The sequence below is a fragment of the Phocoena sinus genome, chromosome 2 (genome assembly GCF_008692025.1).
Source record: "Phocoena sinus isolate mPhoSin1 chromosome 2, mPhoSin1.pri, whole genome shotgun sequence".
NCBI lineage: Eukaryota > Metazoa > Chordata > Mammalia > Artiodactyla > Phocoenidae > Phocoena > Phocoena sinus.
This window is the reverse complement of record NC_045764.1, coordinates 62,796,911-62,821,529: the sequence shown is the minus strand read 5'-3', so window position 1 is coordinate 62,821,529 and position 24,619 is coordinate 62,796,911. Positions and strand designations below refer to the sequence as shown.

The window sequence follows — 24,619 nt, the reverse complement described above, 5'->3', positions numbered from 1 at the left end:
GAGTATATGTAACTTAGATTTTGTTTTACTATACTTCATATATCTATACTTTATAGATACTGATTACCCAAGAAAGATTGTATCAGTTTGTATTAATACCAAGATATATGAGAATGTCCATTTCTCCTACTCTTGTCAACCTAAGAGGTAAAAAATAGTATCTTGACGTTTTTATTTGCATATTTTTACACGAGTGATGTTTAGTATCCTTTCACATATTTCGAAGTATATTTTTTTCTTAATTTTTTTTTTTTTTTTTTTTTTTTTTGCGGCATGCGGGCCTCTCACAGCTGTGGCCTCTCCCGCTGCGGAGCACAGGCTCCAGACGCGCAGGCTCAGCGGCCATGGCCCACGGGCCCAGCCGCTCCGCGGCACGTGGGATCCTCCCGGACCGGGGCACGAACCCGTGACTGGTGCACCGGCAGGCAGACTCCCAACCACTGCGCCACCAGGGAAGCCCCTCGAAGTATATTTTTTATGCACTGTACATTCATATCTTTTTCTCATTTTTTAACTGGATTGTGAGTTTTTTTACTTTATTAGAACTTTTATATTTTAAAGAAGTTAGACCCCTGTGTACCCTTTCCCCCCCGTCTTTTTACTTAATGATAGTTTTTAATCATGCACAATTTAAACTTTTTATGTAGCACAGTATGTTTATCTTTTACGGCTTCTTGGTTTGTGTCATATTTAGGCCTCCTTCCAAGATTATTTTTAAAAATCTCATGTTTTCTTCTAGTGCTTTTATGGGTCTGTTTTTAACCATTAAATCTTTGATAGATATGAGCTTTATTTTGGCATAAGGAGTAAGGCATGAATCCAGCATTATTCTTTTCCAAATAGCTTCATCGTTTCTAGGATTATTTGCTGAGTTAGGCATCTTTTCCCCCGATTTAATGTGTCACTTCTGTCATGAGAATTTCTTACATGCCTGGGTCTATATTTTTGGCTCCATTCTTTTATACTTTCTTTTATGTCCTTTAGTAAAGTTTTATAGTTTCCATCTTAAAGGTTTTATACTTTCCTTGTTAGGTGCATATCTATTTAATTGTTTTTGTTATTATATTTTAAAATTTGTACGTATGTATTGTATGAGAATATGAATGACAGAGAAAAATATGTTAATCATTTATACTGCTAGTTTAAAAAAATTATATTCAGTTATAATAGCTTTTCAGTTCATTGTTTTGGCTTTTATTTTTCCTTTTTAAATTTTATAAGTAATACAATACCATTATTAAATAATCAAACCATGTTAGCAAAGTAAATCTCCTTCATTGCCCCTTCCTCATCCCTCCCCCTTTCCTCAGAAGTAACCACTGTCATCATTTTACTGTATATACTTCTAGATGTCTTTAAAAAGCATTTACGTATGTGTACATCTAGAAATATATTTTTTGTTAACAAATAGGATCATCCCATCTGTGTTGCAAGTTGTTTTTTGACTTTTTAATCTTTAGATTGTTCCATGTTTGTACATGTAGACTACATCAGTATTTAAATGCTCAAAGCAGTGCTTATTTATTAAACTTTTCACATGCGGTGAGTCAACTAGAGATCTTGTAAAAATACTGATACTGAATCAGAGGGTTTAGGGTGGGGGATAGAGACTGTGTTTCTAACAAGCTCCCAGATGATGCCAGTGCTGTTGTTCCTACACTTTGAATGGGAAGACTATAACATATCCTTCAGCTAGGTGTACCATAGTTTAATTATTATCCAGTTGATTAAATCATTGAAGTTTCCCCTTGACTACAAATAGTATGACAATGCACACTGGAATTTTTCCTTGAAAGATTTCTTGAGTATTCTAGTAGACAGTCATTGCCATGGTGTGCTTGTGTGAGGGAACAGGAGATTTCTCCAACTCCACACCTATATTTGTATTTGTATTTTTCTTAATTGCAGTAGCTAGGACCTCCAGTAGAATGGTAACTAGTCTTATTGATACTGATTCTTTGATGGGAACATAAAACTTGTACAGCCTTTGGTAATATTTACAAAATTTTTAAATATGAAATCACCTTGACTAGCTATTCCCTCTAAAATTCTATTCTTCTGAAACTCTTACACATGTGTACAAAGATCTATATGCAAAGATGCAAATTATAGCATTACCTATAATAGAAAAATTAAAAGCAACCTTAAATGTCCATTAGCAGGAGAGTGGTTCAATAAACTGTGATATAGTCAGACTCTGGATCACTATGCTGCTATCAAAAGAGAGGTGGCCATATATACTGATATGTAAGATTACTAAGAGAGAAACGTAAGTTGCAGAAAAGTATATATTGGCTGATCCATTCTATATCTTTAAAATGTGTGTATGTGTGTAGTGTGTTTGAAATACATAGAAAAAATTTGCAAGACTCACACACCAAAAATATTAGTAGTGTTTATCTCTGAGGAGGGTAGTGGTTATTGGGCTTGATAAAGGGGGAGGATTTTATGTTTCCTGTATTCTTTATACCTTTTGTACTGAATACTTATTCAAAATGATAAGAAGGAAGATGGAGAAAAGAAAGCAAAAGCTAACAGAAAGAACCAAGTGAAAGAATACTAAAGAGTAGACGGGAGCAGACAAATCTAAATCATCCAGTAGTCAGTAAAAATTTCTAAATAGACAATCCATGAACATGCAAAAGGTCAAATGGTACAAAAGCATAATGATACGATGAAATACCACCTCACACCCATTAGGATGGCTCCTAACAAAGAACCAGAAAATAACAAGTGTTGGTGAGGATATGGAGGAATTGAAATGCCTGTGCACTGTTGGTGGGAATGTATAGCCACTTTGGAAAACAGTATGGTATTTCCTCAATAAATTAAAAATAGAATTACCATATGATCCAGCAGTTCTACCTCTGGTATACTCAAAAGAATTGAAAGCAGTATCTCTAGGAGGTAATCGTACACTCATGTTCACAGCAGCATTATCCACAATAGCTAAAACATTAGAAAAAATCCAAGTGTTCATTGACAGAGGAATGAACAAGCAAAACATGGTATGTGCATACAATGGAATATAATTAGCCTTATAAAGGAAGGAAATTCTGACATATGCTATGACATAGATGAACCTTGAGGACGTTGTGCTAAGTGAAATAAGCCTGTCACAAAAAGACAAATACCATATGAGTCCACTTATATGAGGTACTTAGAGTAGTCAAATCATAGAGACAGGAGGTAGAATGGTGGTTGCCAGGAAGAGGGAGGCCGGTGAGTGGGGTGTTACTGTTTAATAGGTATAGAGGTTCAGTTTTACAAGAAGAAAAGAGTTCTGAAGATGGATTGTGGCGATGGTTGCCCCAAAATATGAATGTACTTAATACCACTGAGTTGTGCACTTAAAAATGGTTAGGATACTAAATTTTATCTTATGTTTATCTTACCACAGTTTTTAAAGTTGAGGGAAAAAGTACATGGTAATAAGTCACTCTCCTTATTTGCCAGTTTCCCAGTTACCCTCCTGTGAGATAACTACTGAACCAGTTTTCTGTAGATCCCTCTATGCATCAATAGCTAATTATATCTCTTCCTTTTGAATTCACATCTATGTAACACTGTCATCTTCTCTTAAAATATCATACCTTTCTATCTTACTTTACAGTTCATTAAATACATGTCTTTATTATCTCTCTCCCTCACAGCATCCAGTAAAACATCTTTGTAGCTTAGTAGTTGCTTATTACATATTTGTTTAATAATTGAGCAAACAAATGAATTCTGTGGTCCTGGAAGGCACAAGAATTGGGGAGTTCTCTGTGTATATAAAAAGGTGATGATGTATACAGTAGTCTCCTTTAGTGACCCCCTAATGCATGGTTCTCACACCTTAACATGATAGAATAATCTGGGAGAACTTGTTAAGATGATGATTATATGGCCTTATCTTTTGGAATTCTCAAACATGTGTGGTGAAACCCAACAACCAACATTTTTCTAAGTATCTTTGCATATCTCTGCAAATAGTCTATGAACCTCTTTAAGTCATTTGTATGCTCCTACAATGCTGAAAAGCAGAGGGCTTACAAATTGAGTTTAGCTATTTAGGGAGCATATCTAATGTATGTATAATACTAAGTGAAAATAATCAACCATAGGGCCTTCATACCTTCTCTGTGTAAATGTGGCACACAATTGATGTTCATCATGATAATAGTGGGATATCATACAAAGAATAAGTATGTTCAGGCTTGTCAGGGAAGGGGAACCTATATTTAATAAAGATTTTTGTGAATTCTTCACCAAAAAACCATGTGTAGAGCTGTTTGTCAAATTTAAGAGCTTTAAGGACCCTGAGACCCTAATTTTGAGAAACATTGCCCTAGGATTAAATTCTACAGTCACAAAAGCCAACTTATAAACATAAATTTGAGTGCTGAAGTTATATGATTATTAAGATTCTATATTATAAACATTTAAAAGCACATTTTAAAATTTATGCAGAAAATTCACAGCAAAGATTAGATTTATGAATTCCTATTGGAGAAGCAGTGGTATAAAACATTAAATCCTTGAGAAGCTTGAGAGTCCTTGAAAAAAATTCTTATTTATTTATTTATTTTTATTTTTGGCTGTGTTGGGTCTTCGTTTCTGTGCGAGGGCTTTCTCTAGTTGTGGCAAGCGGGGGCCACTCTTCATCGTGGTGCGCGGGCCTCTCTTGTTGCGGAGCACAGGCTCCAGACGCTCAGGCTCAGTAGTTGTGGCTCACGGGCCCAGTTGCTCCGCGGCATGTGGGATCTTCCCAGACCAGGGCTTGAACCCGTGTCCCCTGCATTAGCAGGCAGATTGTCAACCACTGCACCACCAGGGAAGCCCCTTGAAAAAATTCTTATTCTCAACATCTAATTTTCTGATAGTGCCAATTAATGGAATTTTTAGAATTCAAGTAACCATTGATTTTAACAAATATGCATTGAACACCTATTATGGTTTAGGCCACTGGGGTTTCAATGGTAAATAGGGCAGTGATGGCCTAGGACTGGGGAGGAAAAGGGGGGGCGGCTATGGATCAGGAAAAGCTTCTTTAAGGGATTGTTTTTAGAGATCTGAAGGATGAGTACCTGTTAGCTAAGTTGAGAGGTAGGGGTAAGGAAATGCAGTGCAACTGGACGTGGAGGTACAGGGATAGGATAGAAATGTAATTTCAAGGTCGTGTGGCAATTCCGTCATCATGTTGCATAATTGATTTCACCTGGAGATTAAGGACAACATTCATCTTCTTTGGAACAAGAAGCTTTCTCAAGAAGTATTGGAGGGTTCTAATGTATTTTTGTTAGTTGAGCCAGTACTTACAGCAGACTTGTGATTAGACTGTCAGACAACATCCCTGAGGGGATTTCAGACTTTAAAATGCGTGGGTTTTATTTGTTGGGATTTTTTTTTAAGGACTTACATGTAATTTTGTGAATTATTGAAAAGAAGCTTAAGAACAGCAAGTGTGCAGTTTAACATAAAATGGACAAAGTTGCTTTATTTCTCTGCTTAAAGTGCTTTTTAAGAATTTCAGTGCCTAAACCTTTAAAATCAAACAATAGGAACTCCAACATTTCAGAGCTAATGTAAACTAAACCGGTTATAATCTTCTAAATAACAACATAATAAAGTAACCTTGAAACTTTGGTGTTGGCCCTATATTGTTTTCTGTTTGAATTGAATGGCAATTTCCATCATCATATAATAGTTATGGAATTAAGTGATGTTTCCAGTAAGGGAATTTTGCAAGTGTAATATGTTTTAGTATTAAGTTCTACTTGTGCATTTAGCAATTAAAATTGTTCTTGTAATGATGATGGCATTAGAAGGGATAGGGAGCTGTCAAAGAGAATTTGAAGCTTAATTATCTCTTTGGTAACGAAATGCATAATCTTCCATTACGATGCTTATTTTCTTATGGTAATTGACTCATTTGCTCTCTGGTTATCAATTTAACTTCCCAACCACAAACATCTGCTCTTACATTGTGTTTAATTGGTGTGAATACTATCTACAGAGAAGTTAAAATCCAGAGAACATTTTAAAGGCATTATTTTATAATTCATGAAAGGGAAAAGTAAATGATGAATTGAACATTGTTTGTGATGATTGTTTACTGATAGTCTTTGAAAGTCTGTTTACTGAAAATGCATACTAAAATTATATCAATTGGATTTTCTTTTGAAGAGAATTTTGCTGTTTTCCAGAATTACATACTCTGCTTCAGGGGGCACCTCAGTCCCTTAGACTTAAGGGATATGTCAATTCCTCAGAAACATGGTACCATAGTGGTTAAGATTGAAGGCTTTGAAGGTAGAAAAAAATTGTTTAGTACGTAACTAATCTGAAGATGAGGGGTGGGTACAAATTGTGTTTGTTTGCTTATAATTTTTTAAATGAAAGGTAAATTATTCAAAAAAATTAATGGTTACCTATAGGAGAAGGGAGGGAAAAGAGTAGAGAAAACAGGGTTAGAAGCAAGACGTGTTGGAATATAGCCTTTTTTGTAGATTTTAAATTGCTGAAAAGGGGAAGTAAAATGAAACAAATGACTCTATATGTGTAACTAGTTGGTAGTATAGCCACACAGAAAGTTAAAATTCCAAGTGAAAGTTACTGTTCCAAATAAATTTAAAATAGTAATTAAACTATATATACTTAGTAGAATATTCTCAAGGACAAAAAGAAATCTTCAACTTTTTTCTTTTGGTGGAAATGTTGGTATTGTTATTCTGAGCCTACTGAGTGTAAGATAAAGCATATAAATAATTAAGGTAGCATCATTGAGAACAGAGATTTTTGGCATGAGAAAAAGGAAATAGAGACTTAAAACGAATAGGATCCCCTTGAAACCTAGAGTCTCAAACTTAACTGGAGATACCAGAATGAAATCATAATTTTATATTTAAATAGTACAGATTTCCTGGCTTTGTCCACAATTAGGACCTAAAAACAGTGACCAGAATATACTAAAGACCACTTGGATCATGTCAAAAATTACTCAGGAACTTCCAGTGGACTCAAGCTTCCATTGGTCAAAGATGGGATAGTTTGAAAATGAAAAGAAGGGTAACTTCAGTGGATTGAAACAAACCAAATATATTTTAATCTGTGAACTCATAATGATACTTTTAAAAAGCCTTCATTGATCACATTTGGGAGATGATATTAGAGAACCAGATCATTGTGTTGGGAATTGGTAAGCGAAGGGAAAGAATCGAGCATTATCCCGTTCTTTCTGTAAGAATTATACTTAAGGGTAACCAAATAGTTAATGAGGGGATTTTTCTCTTTATGGAAGGAATGATAGAATAAGAATATTACTATTTTGCAACTCCTTTTGTGTAGGCAATGATTATCAAAGACTGTTAACATCACAAGAGACACAGTCACACATTATGAACCCTCCTGATGGAAGGACAAGGCACTGCCTATGAAGTAGTCTTGGGGGGAAAAAAAGAGCCTGACTCCAATCAAGCTTCTACATTTAACTGCCTGTATATAGGATGAATATGTTAATAACCCCATGGCAATGCAGTCAGCAAAAGACAGACTGCAGGAAATTCTGCAGGATGAATGACTTCTTCGACAAACACATTGCAAACAAAGATAAGAGATAAAGGACGAACCTGTAGATTAAAAGAAACATAAGAAACAAAGCCAATGAATGTACCTTGTTTGTGCAATTAAAATAAAATAAATCACCTTTAAAAAAATAGGCCAGTTAGTGAAATGTGAATACTAACTGGATAATTGATGATAGTAAGAAATTATTATAGATACCAACCTGATGATGATTTTGCTTAGAAATAGGAGTTCTTGTTTTGTAGAGGTACTTAATTAAGTATTCATATGTGAAATAATATAAAACCTGGAGTTTGCTTTCGCAGTAATCTGGAAAGGCCATGGAATGGTTTGGGGTATAGATGAAACAGTATTGGCCATGAATTGATAATGATAATAAGTGGATAGCACTCTTGAATGTTAGCTACTAATTACTATACAACAAAGGTATAAACTAAACTAAAATCATAAAATCACACTTGGTTTGAGATCTTAGTGTACTTAGGAACACGTCTGCTTGAGTTCCTTATTCAGCATAGGAACAAACTAAAACCCATGGATTTTTTGAAGCCCATGGTCAGCACAATGTCTAGTGGTAGAACCAGCACTCAACTGTAGGTCTCTTGACTTCAGTCATTACAATGTTTTTACAATAAATCATTACTGAATAATATCCAAATAAACTTAAATACCTAGTCTTAAATAGGACCACTCAGGATTGCAAATATGTTTATTTTTCCAGCATCTAAAATTTATTGCAGTTCAAATGAAAACTCCAGGTTGCTTTTGTTTGTTTTCTTTGAGAAGGAACAGAGAAACATAAGCAAAGATGAGTCTAAATTCATCTGGGAAAAAACATCTTAATGAACATGTTAGGAAATTTTTGAGGAAATAAAGGAATAAATTAGGAGAGTACTTGTTCTGCCAAATATTTTAAAATACTATATACTAACAATCATTAAGTTTGTGGTTCTGGCCCAGGAATAAACAGGTCAATGAAACCACTTAATATGCAAAATAAACCCCTAAGAGTATATAGGATTTAGATATTAAAACTATTTCAAATCGGTTACTTTGATTGGGACTACTGGAGTTGCTGTTTAGAAAAATATAAAGCTGGATGCTTAACTCAGTGAAGTCAAGATTGTTTCACAGACATACTAGAAGAAAAAGTAAGTGAATATTTTTATAGTATGGAAGCAAGGAAAACCCTTTGGAGTAAGAATAATAAAATACAGATGCCAAAAAAAGAGAGGACTAATAAATTTTACCACATACAGATTTAAAACTTTGATACAGTAGGCATCCTAAATTTAAAAAGACAAAAGAAACAGCTGAGAAGAAATATTGGCATGTAAGAGAAAGGATTAATATCTTACTATATTAGTCAGGGTCCAGTCAGGAGCCAGACATTGCACCAGGAATTTGAACAAGGAAAATTAAACATAAATAATTATTAACTAATAAAAGGTGTTTTAACTACTAAATAGGATAAAGTAGGATTCTAAAGAATAAAGAAAGAGTAAATATAAGAATTAGCTACTACCTCAAGAGCCGAGGGAGAGAATCCAAAAAAAGGAACAAACTTGGAAGAGGGCACCCTTACTCAAGGTTGCAATTCAGACCTTGGAGAGAGTGTAGTCACTGCCAGAGAACACAGCCCATGGGCCAAACTGGTCCACAGGAGATTGCCTGTTGGATGCCACAGGCCTGAGCTGGTGTGTGGAAAGCCGCCTTCTGGGATGCCATGGGCCTGACTGATGATGAGCAGGAAGTTCCCCAGCGGGGTGCCTTGAGTCAGAGCTGATATATTGGATGCTGTTTAATGGAATGCTAACAGTCAGAGCTCCTGCACAGAAAGCTACCTGCTAGAGTAAACTGGAGAAACTTACTAGAGACTGAGCAGAGAAACTTGCCAGAGGGTGATCACCAGTGGTTCTCCCACATACCTTCTAGCTGCCACACCGTAGGGCCGAGAAGAACAGCACACCCCAACCTGAAAGATAAGCCTTTTCTTCTGCCATGCCTTGCAATGTCCCTCCAGTGTCCTCTGTTCACAAAGTCTAACATTGCATCAGCTGGCAAAGGTCCACATCCATCATTACAAAGAAGAGTGGATTTGGAGCTGAGAGGCCATAAATTAATAACTGGCATTATGTGAAAATCTTTTACATATAGATAAGAAAATTGTGAACACTCTAATTGAAAAAAATAGCAGAGTATGTGTATAGATAATTCACCAAAGAATACAGATGACTAACCAATGTTTGAAAAGAGAGTTAAATTCACTGCTAATAGATTTCTCTTACTTCATCTAGTTGTACACTTATGTTTTCCTGATCTTGCATCACTGTGTTACATTCTTACCATCTTTGGCTTCTACTGCTTACCTGGGGTTCTACCTGCTCTCTATACTCTTACTCTTCATTTACCCAAATTATAAAGCTAGTTTGGACTTCTTCCCAGGACCTGCCCCCTCTAGCCAGTGCAATAGATTAAAAAAATGAAAAAAGAAAGAAGATTGGAAAGGAAGAAATAAAACTCTCTCTATTCGCAGGCAACATGGTTGTCTACATAGATAATCTCAGAATTGTCTATAAAAAGCTGCTAGAACTAATGAATGAGTTTAACATGACCACAGGATAAAAGGTCAATATGCATAAATCAGTTTCATCTCTAGATACTAGCAGTGAACAATTAGAAACTAAAAAAAAAAAAAAATTAAGTACCACTTACAGTAGCACCAAGAAATTTAAAATACTTAGGGATACAGCTAATAAAGTATGAACAAAATTTGTATATTGAAATACATAAAACAGTGATGAGAGAAACCAAAGATCTAAATAAATGGAGAGATAAATCATGTGCATGGAAAGGAAGACTTGGTATTGTTAAGGTGTCAAATTGCCACAGATTCAGCCCAGTCCCAATCAAAATTCCAGCAGGCTGAGCACATTTTAACTCAACTGTTTAAAAAAAAAAAAAAACTGCTGTTGTCGTCATCATTGTGATATAGGGAGTTCCTTGTCATTTGGAACTTCAAACAGGGATTTGTAAGACCACTTGTCATGGATGTAGCAGGAATAGGAAATTATGGCATTAGGTAGGAAGTTGGACTAGATGATCTACTTTTACCCTTTAAATTCAAAGTCTTACTGAATCTATTTGAGTCAGTGATTTACAACTTTGGGTTACGGGGAAAGGGAGACAATGGGATAATCAAGCTTTTTCAAATACATTTAACTTTTTCCCAAAGATTCTGTCACTCTACCTCCCACCCTTAAAAACCATTGCATGTAATGAAGGGTGTTACTAATGGAAGTGTGTGTGTGTTTCTGTGAGTAAACTATTTAAGGCCTCTAATGTGACATTTGTATTACTTTTAGGGTTCTTTTGTTACTCATCAAGCTGACTGAAAAGGAAGATAATGTCAGTCTTCTCAGCTCTTTTTGAATTGTAATCATGACTTTTCTAAAATGGTTTAAATCTTAGGGAAATAGACTTCAATATTCAATTTTTGGACAGCTTAGAACTTTCCTATTTTCATTTTCTTCAAAACAGTCAACTTAGTAAATATTTCTCAACAGAGAAACTCAGAAATTATTGTTATAATTATTCTGCCAGTTAATTATGCCAGAATATCAATTTTTAAAGATACCATGTTCCTAACATATATTTTAAATATGTATTTGTTATGTTTTTCTAAAAACATATGAAAGCCTCAAATAATTAAAAATCCTATTAATTCTATGATTTTTAAAAATTGCTTGAAATATAAATAGCTACCTATTTTTATTTTTATTAATACCTTAATTTTCTTTCTGTTTTAAAGCTCAACCTGAATTCCTGAAGCAGCCTACTAATATATATGCTCATGAATCTATGGATATTGTATTTGAATGTGAAGTGACTGGGAAGCCAACTCCAACTGTGAAGTGGGTCAAGAATGGGGATATGGTTATCCCAAGTGATTACTTTAAGATTGTAGTAAGTATTTTTCAAAGAAACTTATCTCTGAAACCTTTAAATATCTTTAAATGTAATCACCAAGAGATCTGTTATCTGTAGTACATGAAATGGTGTATATAAGATGAAGATAGAAAAATTCGCTTAGAATATAATCTCTTCATTGACTGATGAGAAAGCTGAGCCCAGAAATATTTTGGTAGCTCATGTAAGATCACAGAGCAAGTCAGTGTTTGAACTCAGCCTGAAGTCCACATCTCCTGACCAACAGTGTAGTCCTACTCGGACGTACTAGCACTCTTTAACACAGCCGCCACCACTCTCTGGGTAATGATTATCCTGTGTGTGTATTCACATGTACCAATTGTCTTCATAGCTCTCAATTCAAGGAGCAGAAGTCTGTCTTTCTTATACTGATGCCCAGACCCTTCAAAATAAGGGTGACCCAGTGTTGGACAGTTGTTGTGAAAATAAACATAAAGATTCTTTTAAAAAAGTAAAGCAAAAGTAAATAAGTAGCCTTAAATCTACTTAAGAAGACTGAGTCATTATTTCTTTTTACTTCATATGTATATAGGAAATGCTTAGTAAATATTATCCACTGTCATTATTATCATTATCTGACATCCTGTTAACAGAATTATCTAGGTTTTAGTAATAAAGATTAATGACATATCTTAGGATGCATACCTGACATTCATAGACATAATCAGAAGTAATTATGGTTGTTCAAGACTTAATGTCTCATTACAAATTTCTCATATAACCAATTCATTCTTCATAGGAATACATTTTCTATTTTTAAAGTATGTAATCTCATATGTTACAAAAAGTAATTCACAAGTATTTAACCCTAATTAAAAAGCAGCGTGTTATGGTTAAATTAGCATTTTTCCTCTTTTATCATTATTTTCATACTATTTTTTAAAATATCAATAACAATAACTATAGTTGAGATTCATTTAGTACTTTATAGTTTAAGAAAAGCTTTTATATATGTGGCCTCATTTAACTTATCTGTTAGAACTATTGATATTAGAGATAATCTTAAGAAAATGCCTTGAATTCACAAATTCAGACTCTCACTATGGTCACATGGTATTGCATGCCAGATATTTTTCCAAGCAAAGGTGTATGTTTGCATACATTGCAGATAAGACTTTCTATAAGGATTGAGTTCATAATTGTTAATGACAGTGTTTCTTTTTCTAGTCACTTGAGTCAGTATCTTGTCAATAAAATTGAGTTAACAGGTTCATAGGTAGATAATATTCAGTAACTGAATCATACAATTTTACTTACTTTTCCTCTCCAGAAAGAGCATATCCTTGAGATTTTGAACTGATGTTTATCAGTTAAATCATAAAATTTTATTTATGTTTTTCTTCCTCAGAAGGAACATAATCTTCAAGTTTTGGGTCTGGTGAAATCAGATGAAGGGTTCTATCAGTGCATTGCTGAAAATGATGTTGGAAATGCACAAGCTGGAGCCCAACTGATAATCCTTGAACATGGTAAGAGGGGTGAAATAGTAAGATGAAAGAGGCTGACTGTGTTTGAGGAACTAGGACCTATCACAGGAGCTATCATTCCAGGATATCTAGTGATTAATAACCTGTTTGTAAAGGCTAATATATGGCATAACTAAGAGAGAAAAAAATAGCAGTCTAAATCATTTCTGTTTTTTTTAAATGACCTAGAAGCACAATTTTGGATAATGTTGAAAAGAAATTGGTATTAAGAAAAGAAAAACTGAACATTTATAGTCTTACACAAATGAATGTTCTTCGATTTCAGTCATTTTAATCTTACAAATATATTTCTGATCTATTAAAGTAGAAAAACTTAACGTTTATTTAGTAGTGAATTTTTCTTTAATTTTTCCAAAATAAACTTGCCTTTTCTGATTTTCACACACAAAAAATGCTTAGAGGGCTTCTCTGGTGGCGCAGTGGTTCAGAGTCCGCCTGCCGATGCAGGGGACACGGGTTCGTGCCCCGGTCTGGGAAGATCCCACATGCCGCAGAGTGGCTAGGCCCATGAGCCATGGCCTCTGAGCCTGCGCATCCGGAGCCTGTGCTCCGCAACGAGAGAGGCCACAACAGTGAGAGGCCCGCGAACTGCAAAAAAAAAAAAAAAAAAAAAAAATGCTTATTATAAATTCAGACAACATTGAAAAGAAGGGAAAAAAACCTCACATCAGTCAGGGTCAATTCTGGGGAAACCACACGGTAATTTGAGCAAAAACTAAAGAATTAAATATTCTTTATTAAAAAGTATTAACTGTAACCGGGGATTGGAGTGGCAAGGGGTTGGCTAGTAAGGAGTAAAGAGAATTCTAATGAATATAAAAGAATGGCAGACATAAGGAGCAGCCCCATCCCGTAGGTCTGAGAATGTTCAGGAAAAGGCCCCTCTCAGGGCTGATCCAAATCATGTTAGAGAGGGTGTGGCCATGGTTTAATGGATGATGGAGAAGTTGCTGTGCTGCCATCCCATAGAAGCTTGTTCAAAACCTCCTGTCTATTGTGCTGGGCAAAAGCTGTTCACAAGGAGGTGTCTCAGTGAAGGTATTCTGCTACAAAACCACCAGTGGGGTTGGGGTATTGAGGGAAGCTACTCACCAGCACCCTGTACTGATAAAGTTTTAACGCGTCAGCAAAGGAAAAATATGTAAAGGGCCCAGCTTCCTTTTTGCAGAGCAGGCAGTAAAGTATGCATTTGGAGCTGAAAGACAATAAATTGATTACAAGCACATGCTTCAAACCCTGCCATCTAGGAGTACTGCGTATGAGCACACACAGATGTGTATATGGTTTTATAACCTATTTTCTTGCAACAGCATGCTGTGAACATCTTTCCATGTCAGTGAGTATACATCTGTGTCAACATTTTTCATTGTTGAATAGTAAATATACACTTTGTTTTATATAAATGATTCCCCATTGGTTGGCATTTAAACTGTTTCCTGTTTTTTTACTATGATGAATGAGGCTATGCAGAACTTCTTTATATGATTATTTTCTCATACTAAATTACTAGAAGTTGAATTGTTGGATGACAGTTTTTTATGAAATTGATAACTGTTGGGTGTACTATTTGTTTTAGCAGGGAAAGCATTTTTCATTTTGTGTGTTTCTGAAGAATGCATGAAAAAGAGGCTGCTTTAGACATCTCATTGGGTGTCTGAGTCAAATTTAAGTTCCGGTTGCATTGTGATCAGGGAAACTAATGGGCAAAGCTACTCTGGCTTTTCACTAAAATAGCATGTAGGATTTTTATATGCTATTTCTTGAGAATGTATTTCAGAGTACTGTTATAAAAGGGCACAAAATAGTAGAATTGCTCTTTTTCTTCCTATGTTTGTCTGTCATCTCACCTTTCCCTTTACATTGAAAATGATATAGTAGAAGCATATCACTTTTCCATTTTGGCAAAATGCCTGAGTATGATTCCCAAATAAGGCATTAACCGAATAAGTGAGGTAGGTAGGCTTATTTCATTTTATTAGTGGCAGTGTTTTTCCTTAGTAAATGTCATGGCTCTCCTAGGGTTATTTCCATGGAACTAAATAAAGGGACTTCAGTATATTTGTGCTTGTGATTACCATTATAGATTTAACGCTAACAGTATAAATGGTGGCTTTGCTAGGAGGATGCTAAACTAATCCTAACCGGACTTTCCTCTGAAAATGCTTGGATGGCATAATAATTATAGTCATAGTGTGTGTTTTATTCTTTTTGAAACAACCTTTCAAAAACAGACAATGTTTTGTGAGCTGGTGAAAATTTTTAGTGACCTTGTCAGTGATGCATTAAGGATGCACAGATTCTAGGAAGGAGAGTAAATGTCATATTATTAATTTCACTATTTTAATTTGTAAGATAAATATTTATGTGGGAAAACTAAAAGGGAGACTGTAACGGTTTATAAGATCTGATCTCTGCCTTTCTGAGGTTTATGATGTAAGGGATGTAAGAGATGTGTATGACATTAATACTAGTCCATAATAAGTGTTATTTTTATAGTATAAATAAGGCAGCATGCAATTCAGAAGAGAGGAATTCTGTGTCAACAGGGAAGTTTTTTCATGGAAAGTGTTTCCTTTGTAATAGACCTCAAATGATAGGATTTCCAGATGTTAATAAGAGGACCTGGCTCAGTATGGAAACAGAATAGAGTATCTGTTCCTGTAGGAAGGAGGCCTGTAAAGTCAGAACAGGATCAGATTGATCACGGCCTTGTTTAATAATAATCTGAAAGTATTTGAGCATCTTTGACACAGTCTTATTTTTGTAGAGGGAATTTTCTGCTTCTTCTTGGAAGTGTGCAGTTATAAATCCTGATCATCAGCCTTTTGGCTAGTGCTTGGCTGCAAGAAGGTACTTTCAAGCAGCCTTAATTGGCCTGTGATATAATTGGACAGCATGGCTTTTAAGTTAATTATCACCTATGAACATTAAATGAAATTTCATAATTATAGTTAAAATATATAAAACAGCTGTGCAACAACACTAGGAAACAGTATTTCTAAGCAAATTGGGAAATAGAATTTGAGAATGAGTATGTCTCAAACATACTTCCTCCCCCCGCCAGCTTTATTGAGGTCTAATTGACATATAAAACATTGTATAAGTTTAAGATGAACAATGGGTGTACAATGTGATGATGAATGTATACATTGCAAAATGTTTACCACAATAAAGTTAGTTAACACATCCTTTACCTCACATAATTACCATTTTGTTGTTACGGTGAGAACATTAAAGTTCTATTCTCATAACAACTTCCAAGTATACACTACAGAATTGTTAACTATAGCCACCATGCTGTACGTTACATCCCCAGAACTTATAACTCTTAAACCAGAAGTTTGTACCCTTTGACCAGCATCTCCCCTTTTCCCCCATCCATCAACCCCGTGGCAACCACCATTCTATTCTCTGTTTCTCTGAGTTGGATGTCAAACATACTTCCTTAATTTAAACATTTAAAATGCATTTTTTAGTATTTAACTTTACTCTTATGCATTTTAGGAGCAGCAGCTCTTGATTTTAGAAGACTGTGGCTTTTAAAATATTTTAACTCAACAGTATTATTTTTATTTGCTGCTAGTTCAAATTATGTCATTTTATGCTAATATACTTTATGTCTTATAATCATCTGTTGAATAATTTTTTTAAGTATTGGCATATAAAGTACTGCAAGTATGAGTAATAAGAATTAAGGTAAAATGTGTTTTTGTCTGTTAACTTTTTATTATCCTTTCTTTGTGTCAGTTGGAATTTAAAAATAGATTCCAAAAGTATCATGTGTCTTGAGATATAAAAACACAAATACGATTTTTCTTTGTATATTCATTCATGTCAAGTCTGATAATTGGCAGTTTTTTAGTTCCAGTAAGGGAAAATGGGTTGGTGAAAAGGGATTAATATGAACTTGTTTTTAGTAAAGGAAATTCATATTTTACCAACTAATTAAATGACTTCTAGGATATTATGGCTGTGGTAGATAAGGTTCCTGAGCTTTACTTTTTTTTTGACAGAAACATTTGTAAAAAATTCCGTATAGTATCTGAGGTAAATATTGAATAGTAGAAGTTCTGGAATAAGTGACTAATGACCTGGCATGATTAAAAGTTGGCTAGATAGCAGGAAATTGTTAGTCATTAGTGGAATATTTTAAATCTGAAGCACTTAGAATGTGTGATAGTTGGTGTTGATTTTAATCAAAGGATAAATTCTAATCAGTTATTTTGCTTTTTTGTAGCAGTAATTATAACTTTAATAAAACTTTTAACTCAAGACAACTGTGATGAAATTTGACTTCTTAGCATGAATTCCATGTCTAGGAACTTTCTAATATTGAAAATGCATCTAATGTCAATGCCTGGGTTCTGGTTCTTATCTGCCATTAACTTGCTGAGTGATTGGATCAGGCACTGAAATTCTGTGATTTTTAAATTTTATTTAAAATTAAGGAATTAAATGATCTCTGAGGCCCCACATCACTCAAATAATCTGTTAAATGCAGTTGTTTTAGAAATAGGTGCATTAAATATAAGGTGCTTTTCAGAACACTCTTCCTGTCTAGGTATTGAAATAAATAGATACATTGTTTGCAAAAAGATTAAGGCATTGCCAGCTAATAATTTTATGTTACCTGCCACAGTGAGTAACAAAACAAACCTGGTGCTCAAAATCTGAAGTATTGGCTTTATGTCCCAACCCTACTAAGATGAGGTAATTTCTATGAGCATCGGTTTTCTTATCTATAAGTATAAACAATAATCTCTGCATAGCACACACCTGAGGGGCAAATAGAATAATATATGTGAAGTATTTTGTAAATTGTAAGTACTCTAACTTTAAGGTAATAGTACTTTTAAAAATTTTTTTATTTATTTTTGGCTGCGTTGGGTCTTTGTTGCTGTGCACGGGCTTTCTCTAGTTGCAGCTAGTGGGGGCTACTCTTCATTGCGGTATGCGGGCTTCTCATTGTGGTGGCTTCTCTTGTTGCAGAACACGGGCTCTAGGTGCGTGGGCTTCAGTAGTTGCGGCGGGTGGGTTCAGTAGTTGCGGCTTGCAGGCTCTAGAGCACAGGCTCAGTAGTTGTGGCACTTGGGCTTAGTTGCTCCATGGCATGTGGGATCTTCCCAGACCAGGGATCACACCCATGTCTCCTGCATTGGCAGGCAGATTCTTAACCACTGCACCACCAGGGAAGTCCTAAGGTAATAGTAATTTGAAAGAATATACAAAGGCAAAACTACTGAATGGGAATTCAGTAGTTGGCATTAATCCAAATCAAAGTGCATATAAAAGGTTAACATCATGAAGCAAGGTTTGAGGATTTTTTTAAAGTAGACAACAGAAATCCATTTAATATTCAATTATATCATTTAAATTTGTAAAACAAGAAAAAAGATCTATGTGACCAGATTGCAAGGTATTTGAAATAAAACTAAACTTGGCACTGAAATAGATGAACATAATACATGTTCATTGTCAAAAATAAGAATGCATAATTGACTGAAATAAAAGTAACTGTACCTTTCTTTTAACCCTTCCCCAATCTCACTTTCTAGAGATAGCCCTTGTTAACATTGTATATGTATTTATTTGTTTAGTAAATATTTGTTGAACAACGTTCTGTATGTGATATAAAATTCTATATCCGTTGCCCTAAGTGGTAGGGATTAAATAGCTAACAAGCAGACATGATTCTCTGCCTTCATAGTGCTTCTGTTGTATTAACAGAGACAGACATTAAGCAAGTAAATAAACAGAATAATTCAGCTTTTGTGTCTACTTAAAGGAAATACAAAGAATGCTCTGATAAAGAATTATTGAGGGTATATTGGGGAGTTACTTTAAATAGGATAGACAGAGAGGCCTTTCTGATGGGATATGCTGGTTGGGACCTGAGCATTAGAGAAGTCTCTGTGTGTGTGTTTTATGCTTATATATACACATACACACATTCATGTATAAACTTTTTATTTGAAGGTGTGAAATCATTTTTTTGTGATTTTACCAAACAGTATTTTATGCACATGTCAGTACTTAGAGGTTTACCGTTTTGTTTGTTGTTTTTTTTTAAACTTCTCTATTCTCATCAGACTTGCGTATGAGGAGACTGGTGTTTTGCATTCTTGATGACAATATAAATTTTTTTGAAATGCAGTTTAGTAATTTAGAATTCACATACCCTCTTATCACATAACTCTCTTTATAGTAATTTATCTTGCAGGTATAGTTACCAAATATTTAAAGATATTTGTGTTAGACTAGCATAAATCTGAAAGCAATCCAATCAATGCACCCAATAAGGGGGCTGATTAAATACATGAATACGATGGAATACTAGTTACCTGTTAATAATGTAGATCTGTATAAGGTAGATACAGAAAAATACTTAAGTTTTATTATTAAGCAAGTAGCAGAAAAGATTTCTTGGGTGGAAAAGGTAGGAGAGAAGGATAAAGATTTATGTATGCTTATATGTGTAAGAAAGTTTTAAAGATCTACACAACAATCTGTTAATTGTGCTTGTATCTGAGGAGTAGAATTGGAAAAGTCTGAAGATGAGGAGGATAGAACAATGTACTACTGTAAAATTTTGAACAGCCAAATAAAAACTATTAGAAATTAAACTTGGAGTATTGCAATCAGGTCTATACATAGTGATTTTCACTTTGTTCAGGGTAGTTTAAAACTTTCTGAGTTTTTATTTCTTGAAAGAAAATGCTGTGGGAGAGAAAAATAGGTTGTTAAGAGTATTTGGTAACTATCTCCAAATAGCTTATCTTCTTATCTCCAAATATAATATCTTCTATTACAGCATTTTTTCCCTGGAAGATGAATCATGTCATATAAATACTAAGACAGTTAGCTATAATTCGTTAAAATATTGAAAGCAAATTTGTTTTGTTAAACCAACAAGTATTTTATTGAGTACACATACTGTGTAAATAAATCAAGATTTATAGTTACTAACCCTACTATATAGGCCATCAGGAGAAGTAATGTAAAATCATGGAGCGTCTAGCTGGGATGGACCTTAGAGACCTGAGTATCTAGTCTAGCTGAGCTGGAGACTGAGTTAAGTGACTTGCCTTATATCACATAGCTAGTTGGCATCAAAGTTAGGACTGATAATTAGGTTTTCAGTTTCAAAATTCACTTCTATCACTTAAGCAAGTTTAATTTTTTTAAATAAGTTTATTTATGTTTATTTATTTTTGGCTGCATTGGGTCTTCATTGCGTCGCGCGGGCTTTCTCTAGTTGGCGACAAGTGAGGGCTGCACTTTGTTGTGATGTGTGGGCTTCTCATTGCGGTGGCTCCTCTTGTTGCCAAGCGCGGGCTCTAGGCACGCGGGCTTCAATGGTTGTGGCACGTGGGCTCAGTAGTTGCGGCTCGTGGGCTCTAGAGCGCAGGCTCAGTAGTTGTGGCACACGGGCTTAGTTGCTCCATGGCATGTGGGATCTTCCCGGACCAGGGATCGAACCCGTGTCCCCTGCATTGGCAGGCGGATTCTTAACCACTGAGCCACCAGGGAAGTCCCTAGTTTAATGTTTTTAAGACAGAGATCATTTACATTCTTTTAATTTCAAGTTTAGTCTTTTAAATCTACAGTCTACTGTGGTTACACTTATTGATGAGGTTGGTCAGGTATATCATTTTGCAAGGATGACCATGCATCTAGTGTGCCAGAGACAGTCCTAGTTTATGTCTGTTGTCCCAACATAATTACCAGAAGTGCCTTTTTTCACTCGCAGAGTTATCTGGGTGTGGACAGTATGTTCTAAAGTCACTCCAATTATTGCTAATTTATTGAATCTAAAAGGTTCTAACTAGTTAATAGGGTAGAGGTTTTGGATTATGAATCTTAAGAACTGCAGGACAAGCTGTGCTAAATGCCAGAGTGGTACTGTAATTCTGAATGGGAAGAAATGCTTTCTGCTAGATTTGAAAAACAAGGAAGGCTTCTTGAAGAATATGGCATTTAAACTGAGTATAGAAGGATGAATGGGATTTTAGATTGGTCATGTTACACAAAGGGGAAAAAAGAATGACATTTCAGGTGTATAAGTAAGAAGACTCAAACTGCATTTGAACAATAGAAAGCAGTACAGTTCAGCGTTCTCAGAAAAGTATAAATACAAGATTGTACATCCTGGAAGATGTGTCTAAACCAGATGATTTAATACCAAGTCAAAAGGTTGGAATTTTTTGAGTAGCTGGAAGACCCTAGCAATTTTCAGGTACATGAAGAAACAGTAGCAGTTTAGGAGGATTAGTGTATTCGAAATGTGTTGAATGCGTTTAGAGAGAAAAATAATGGTATCTGTGATACTGATTAGGAGAATTTTCTACCAAATCAGATGTGATGTTTGAGACCCTCAACTAGGCGGTAACAGTGAAAAGAGAAATTCTTTTTATCCCTCAATGGCTCATACATGGTAAATATTTATTAAATGTCAACTGGATGTTTCTACAAAGAAGATAGGACAAGATTTGTGATTTTTTTTGGATATTTAAGATAAGGGAGAGGAAAAAATTGAAGTTTTACACTAAATACAAGTAGAGAGATTCTCTGTATAAAACAAGGTTATGATCTTAGCCTACTTAGGTTAGGAAAGTTTGCCCCCATTACTGTTGAGTTGTGCTGTAATTGCTGCTCTGTTTTTAGATAGTTCTGGGGAGGTAGAAATAGAAATAAAAGTATGATTAGTTTGTTTAATGTTTAACATTTCATCTATATCAAAAGTCATGAATTTAAGACCAGGACTTGTGAGGTCCAGGTAATAACTTAGTGCCTTAATTATAATTTTTGGTGTTCAGCAGTTAAATAGAAGTTTTGCAGATGACCTTTCTGGACACAAAATGGATTTAGAGATTATCAAAGAGCAGGCTTGAATTTGAATTGTTGCTATTATTTTGTTATAAAGAAAGAATCCATTATGCAGTGCTAAAACACCAGAAGGAAGATAGTATGTCTGAATATCTTTTAATTGGTAGCTATGTTTAAAAGATGCTAAATTACACAGTAATGTCATAGTTGGCAGAATATCATTTGGGTCTAAAAGACATCACTGACAATCTGGCTGCTTATAGCCTTGATTTCATATAGTTTCAGTACTGGATCAGTGTTTTTCATTTTAGATTTTAGTGTTGTTGATGTTGAGAATATCTCCTGATTGATGCATGCTTAAGAGATCACCAGACATAAAATGTATAGTATAATTTGATATGCATTTTGAGAAATTTTGTCTATAGTATTAGCATTTTAAATGCTACTACTGCCTCATAACTACTATAATGTCCTAATATTTTAGCTATATGCATATTTTAAGAAACAGCCTTTGTTCACCAGCAGAATTACTCTCTGAGTTTCCTCTTACACAGTTTCTTCCTGACCGTTTCCTGACTTTTTAGCTGGATTCTAGTCTGATGACAATTGTCTCCTAATTTTTAGAGCTCCTCTTCAGTTTACACCCCTTTACAAATCTGAGTAGATGTAGTTTCTTGTCAAGTAGTTTTGTTAAAGATTTGGATTAGGTATTACTTGTATATTACAAGTAATTACTTGTATAGTTTTTCTATTACTTTTTACACAATCAGAGGAAATAAAAACTGTTAGACTTTGGACTTCTGAATCTGAATTTTTAAAAATGCTAATACTCAAATGTCTTGGAAAATTGGTTATGATTAGAGTTAATGTTAATCATTAAGCACACTGGAACAAAGTCAGTTTTCCCTTTTTGTTAGTCTAAATGGGTAATGAGCAGAAATACCTTTACACATTTTGTCTTTCTTTTCCTCTTGGCTTTTGGAATCTTGTTAAGAAGATAGCGTTTTGATTTAGGATGAAAGGAGAGAAGGCTGTCTTTTTTCTGGGCTCACTGCTGTGATAGGTGCGTCATCAGCAACTGGCACACCTTTTTTAATGAGTGCTTTTGATGTCAGGAAAATGTCAGATGACTTCCTTAAAATTGAAACATCTCTCCTGCACACAAGAATGGGAGGAATGTTTTGTGTTCATTTTGTTTTATAACTTCCTTCAATTGTTTATATAAGTCATTTGTTTAAAGCAGCAGTTCACTGCCAGGGCTGCTTTTCAGAACATATGCCTACGAAAACTGTCCAATAGAGTGCCTTCCTCTGGTATCAGATTAGTTCTGCTCTACCTTTGGGACTTAGTTCCTCAGAGGGGGAGCTTTAAAGTCTGTGGGAACATTCACATGCAACTCTATTCCCTTTCTTTGAAACTGAATACTCAAAATAAGTAGCCTTAACCAACTGTTTTTGTGAGTATGTGTTCACACTGCATTGTGCCCCTAACCAGTCTCTTAGCTATTCAGCAACGGTGCTAATGGACATTTCAGGTATTTGGATAGTTTTGAATTATTTTATTTTGGCGTATGTTATTCTCTCACAACCAGGAAGACCAGTACTGAATTCATAAGTACCAGCTTTATTTGGGCCTCAGACTGCTGGGAAATCATTTTAAGTTTTTCTAGTCTCCTCCCTACTCCTTCCCTGTATAGCAGTTATTTTAAATCTACTGTTCCCTTACTGTTAGCAGATGACTGCATTTCTCAATTCATTGGAATTTAAGATTCTTTTTGTGATAAAATGCACGGTCAGTTTTTTGGTGACAGTTCTATGGGTGTTATGTTTGCTGGATATTATGGTTCATAAATATTAGATCATTGTTAAGTATGGTTGTAAAATCCTTTAGAGCTTCACCTAATTTTTGTCTACTGAATCTGCCAATTTCTAAGAAAATATATTTCTAAGAAAGGTATGATTGTAGATTTATTCAGCTCTTGTGTTTCTAACTATTATTGCTTTATATATTCAGAAACTATATTGTCAATGCATTAGGAATCATAACTGATCTTCCTGGTGGATTACTGTGTTTCATCAAATCTAAGACACCATGGATTATAAGATGCATCCTGATTTCAGACATGTTAAAATGTGGAAAAAGTGCATCTTAGAAACAAAACAATATGATATTTATTTTATCAACAGGAAACACTCATTGAAGGCCCTAATTCTTGTTGCCTTCAACTGTGTTTTGTCTGATACTGACACTACTATACCTGCTTTCTTTTTAATAGCATTGCCTGATGTATATTTTCTAGTCTTTCATTTTCAAACTTTTGTTCTCATTTTATGGTTATTGACTATAGACAGGTTTACACTTATCATCTGTGTGAGTCCTGCCAACCCACCTGAATTTGTTTCTATTTTTCAAATAGTTATCCTTGAAATTTGACATACATATTGATATTTACCCATATTTTTCCCTAGCAGCACTTAGGTTAATCATGGTATCTTTCCCTTCACCAGATAATTGAAAAACTTTATCACACTGCTTTCACTGCCTTCTTGCTCATATATTGTACCTTCCCCCCAGTTATATTCTTTGGATTACAATTTATACTTTCTTGGAATTGTTTTTAATTTATTTTTCTAAAGTATATGTTACAGTACATTTTTCAGAAAGGATGTGTGAGAAGTAAATTTTCAAGACTGCATATTTGAAAATGTATTATTTGCTCTCTTTTAAGGTTTCATTGTATTTTGGCATAC

The 24,619-nt window shown here is 34.7% G+C and overlaps 1 protein-coding gene across 5 annotated transcripts in view; it reads left to right on the top strand.

Annotated features, from left to right (window-relative positions):
• Positions 1 to 24,619, top strand: part of NEO1 (neogenin 1) — a 243,043-nt gene that overhangs the window by 121,089 nt on the left and 97,335 nt on the right. For all 5 annotated transcript variants that reach the window (XM_032622728.1, XM_032622724.1, XM_032622723.1 and 2 more), the window contains exons 6-7: positions 11,378 to 11,532; positions 12,905 to 13,025. In XM_032622728.1, the coding sequence (XP_032478619.1) occupies positions 11,378 to 11,532; positions 12,905 to 13,025 (276 nt within the window). The remainder of the gene's footprint in view (positions 1 to 11,377; positions 11,533 to 12,904; positions 13,026 to 24,619) is intronic.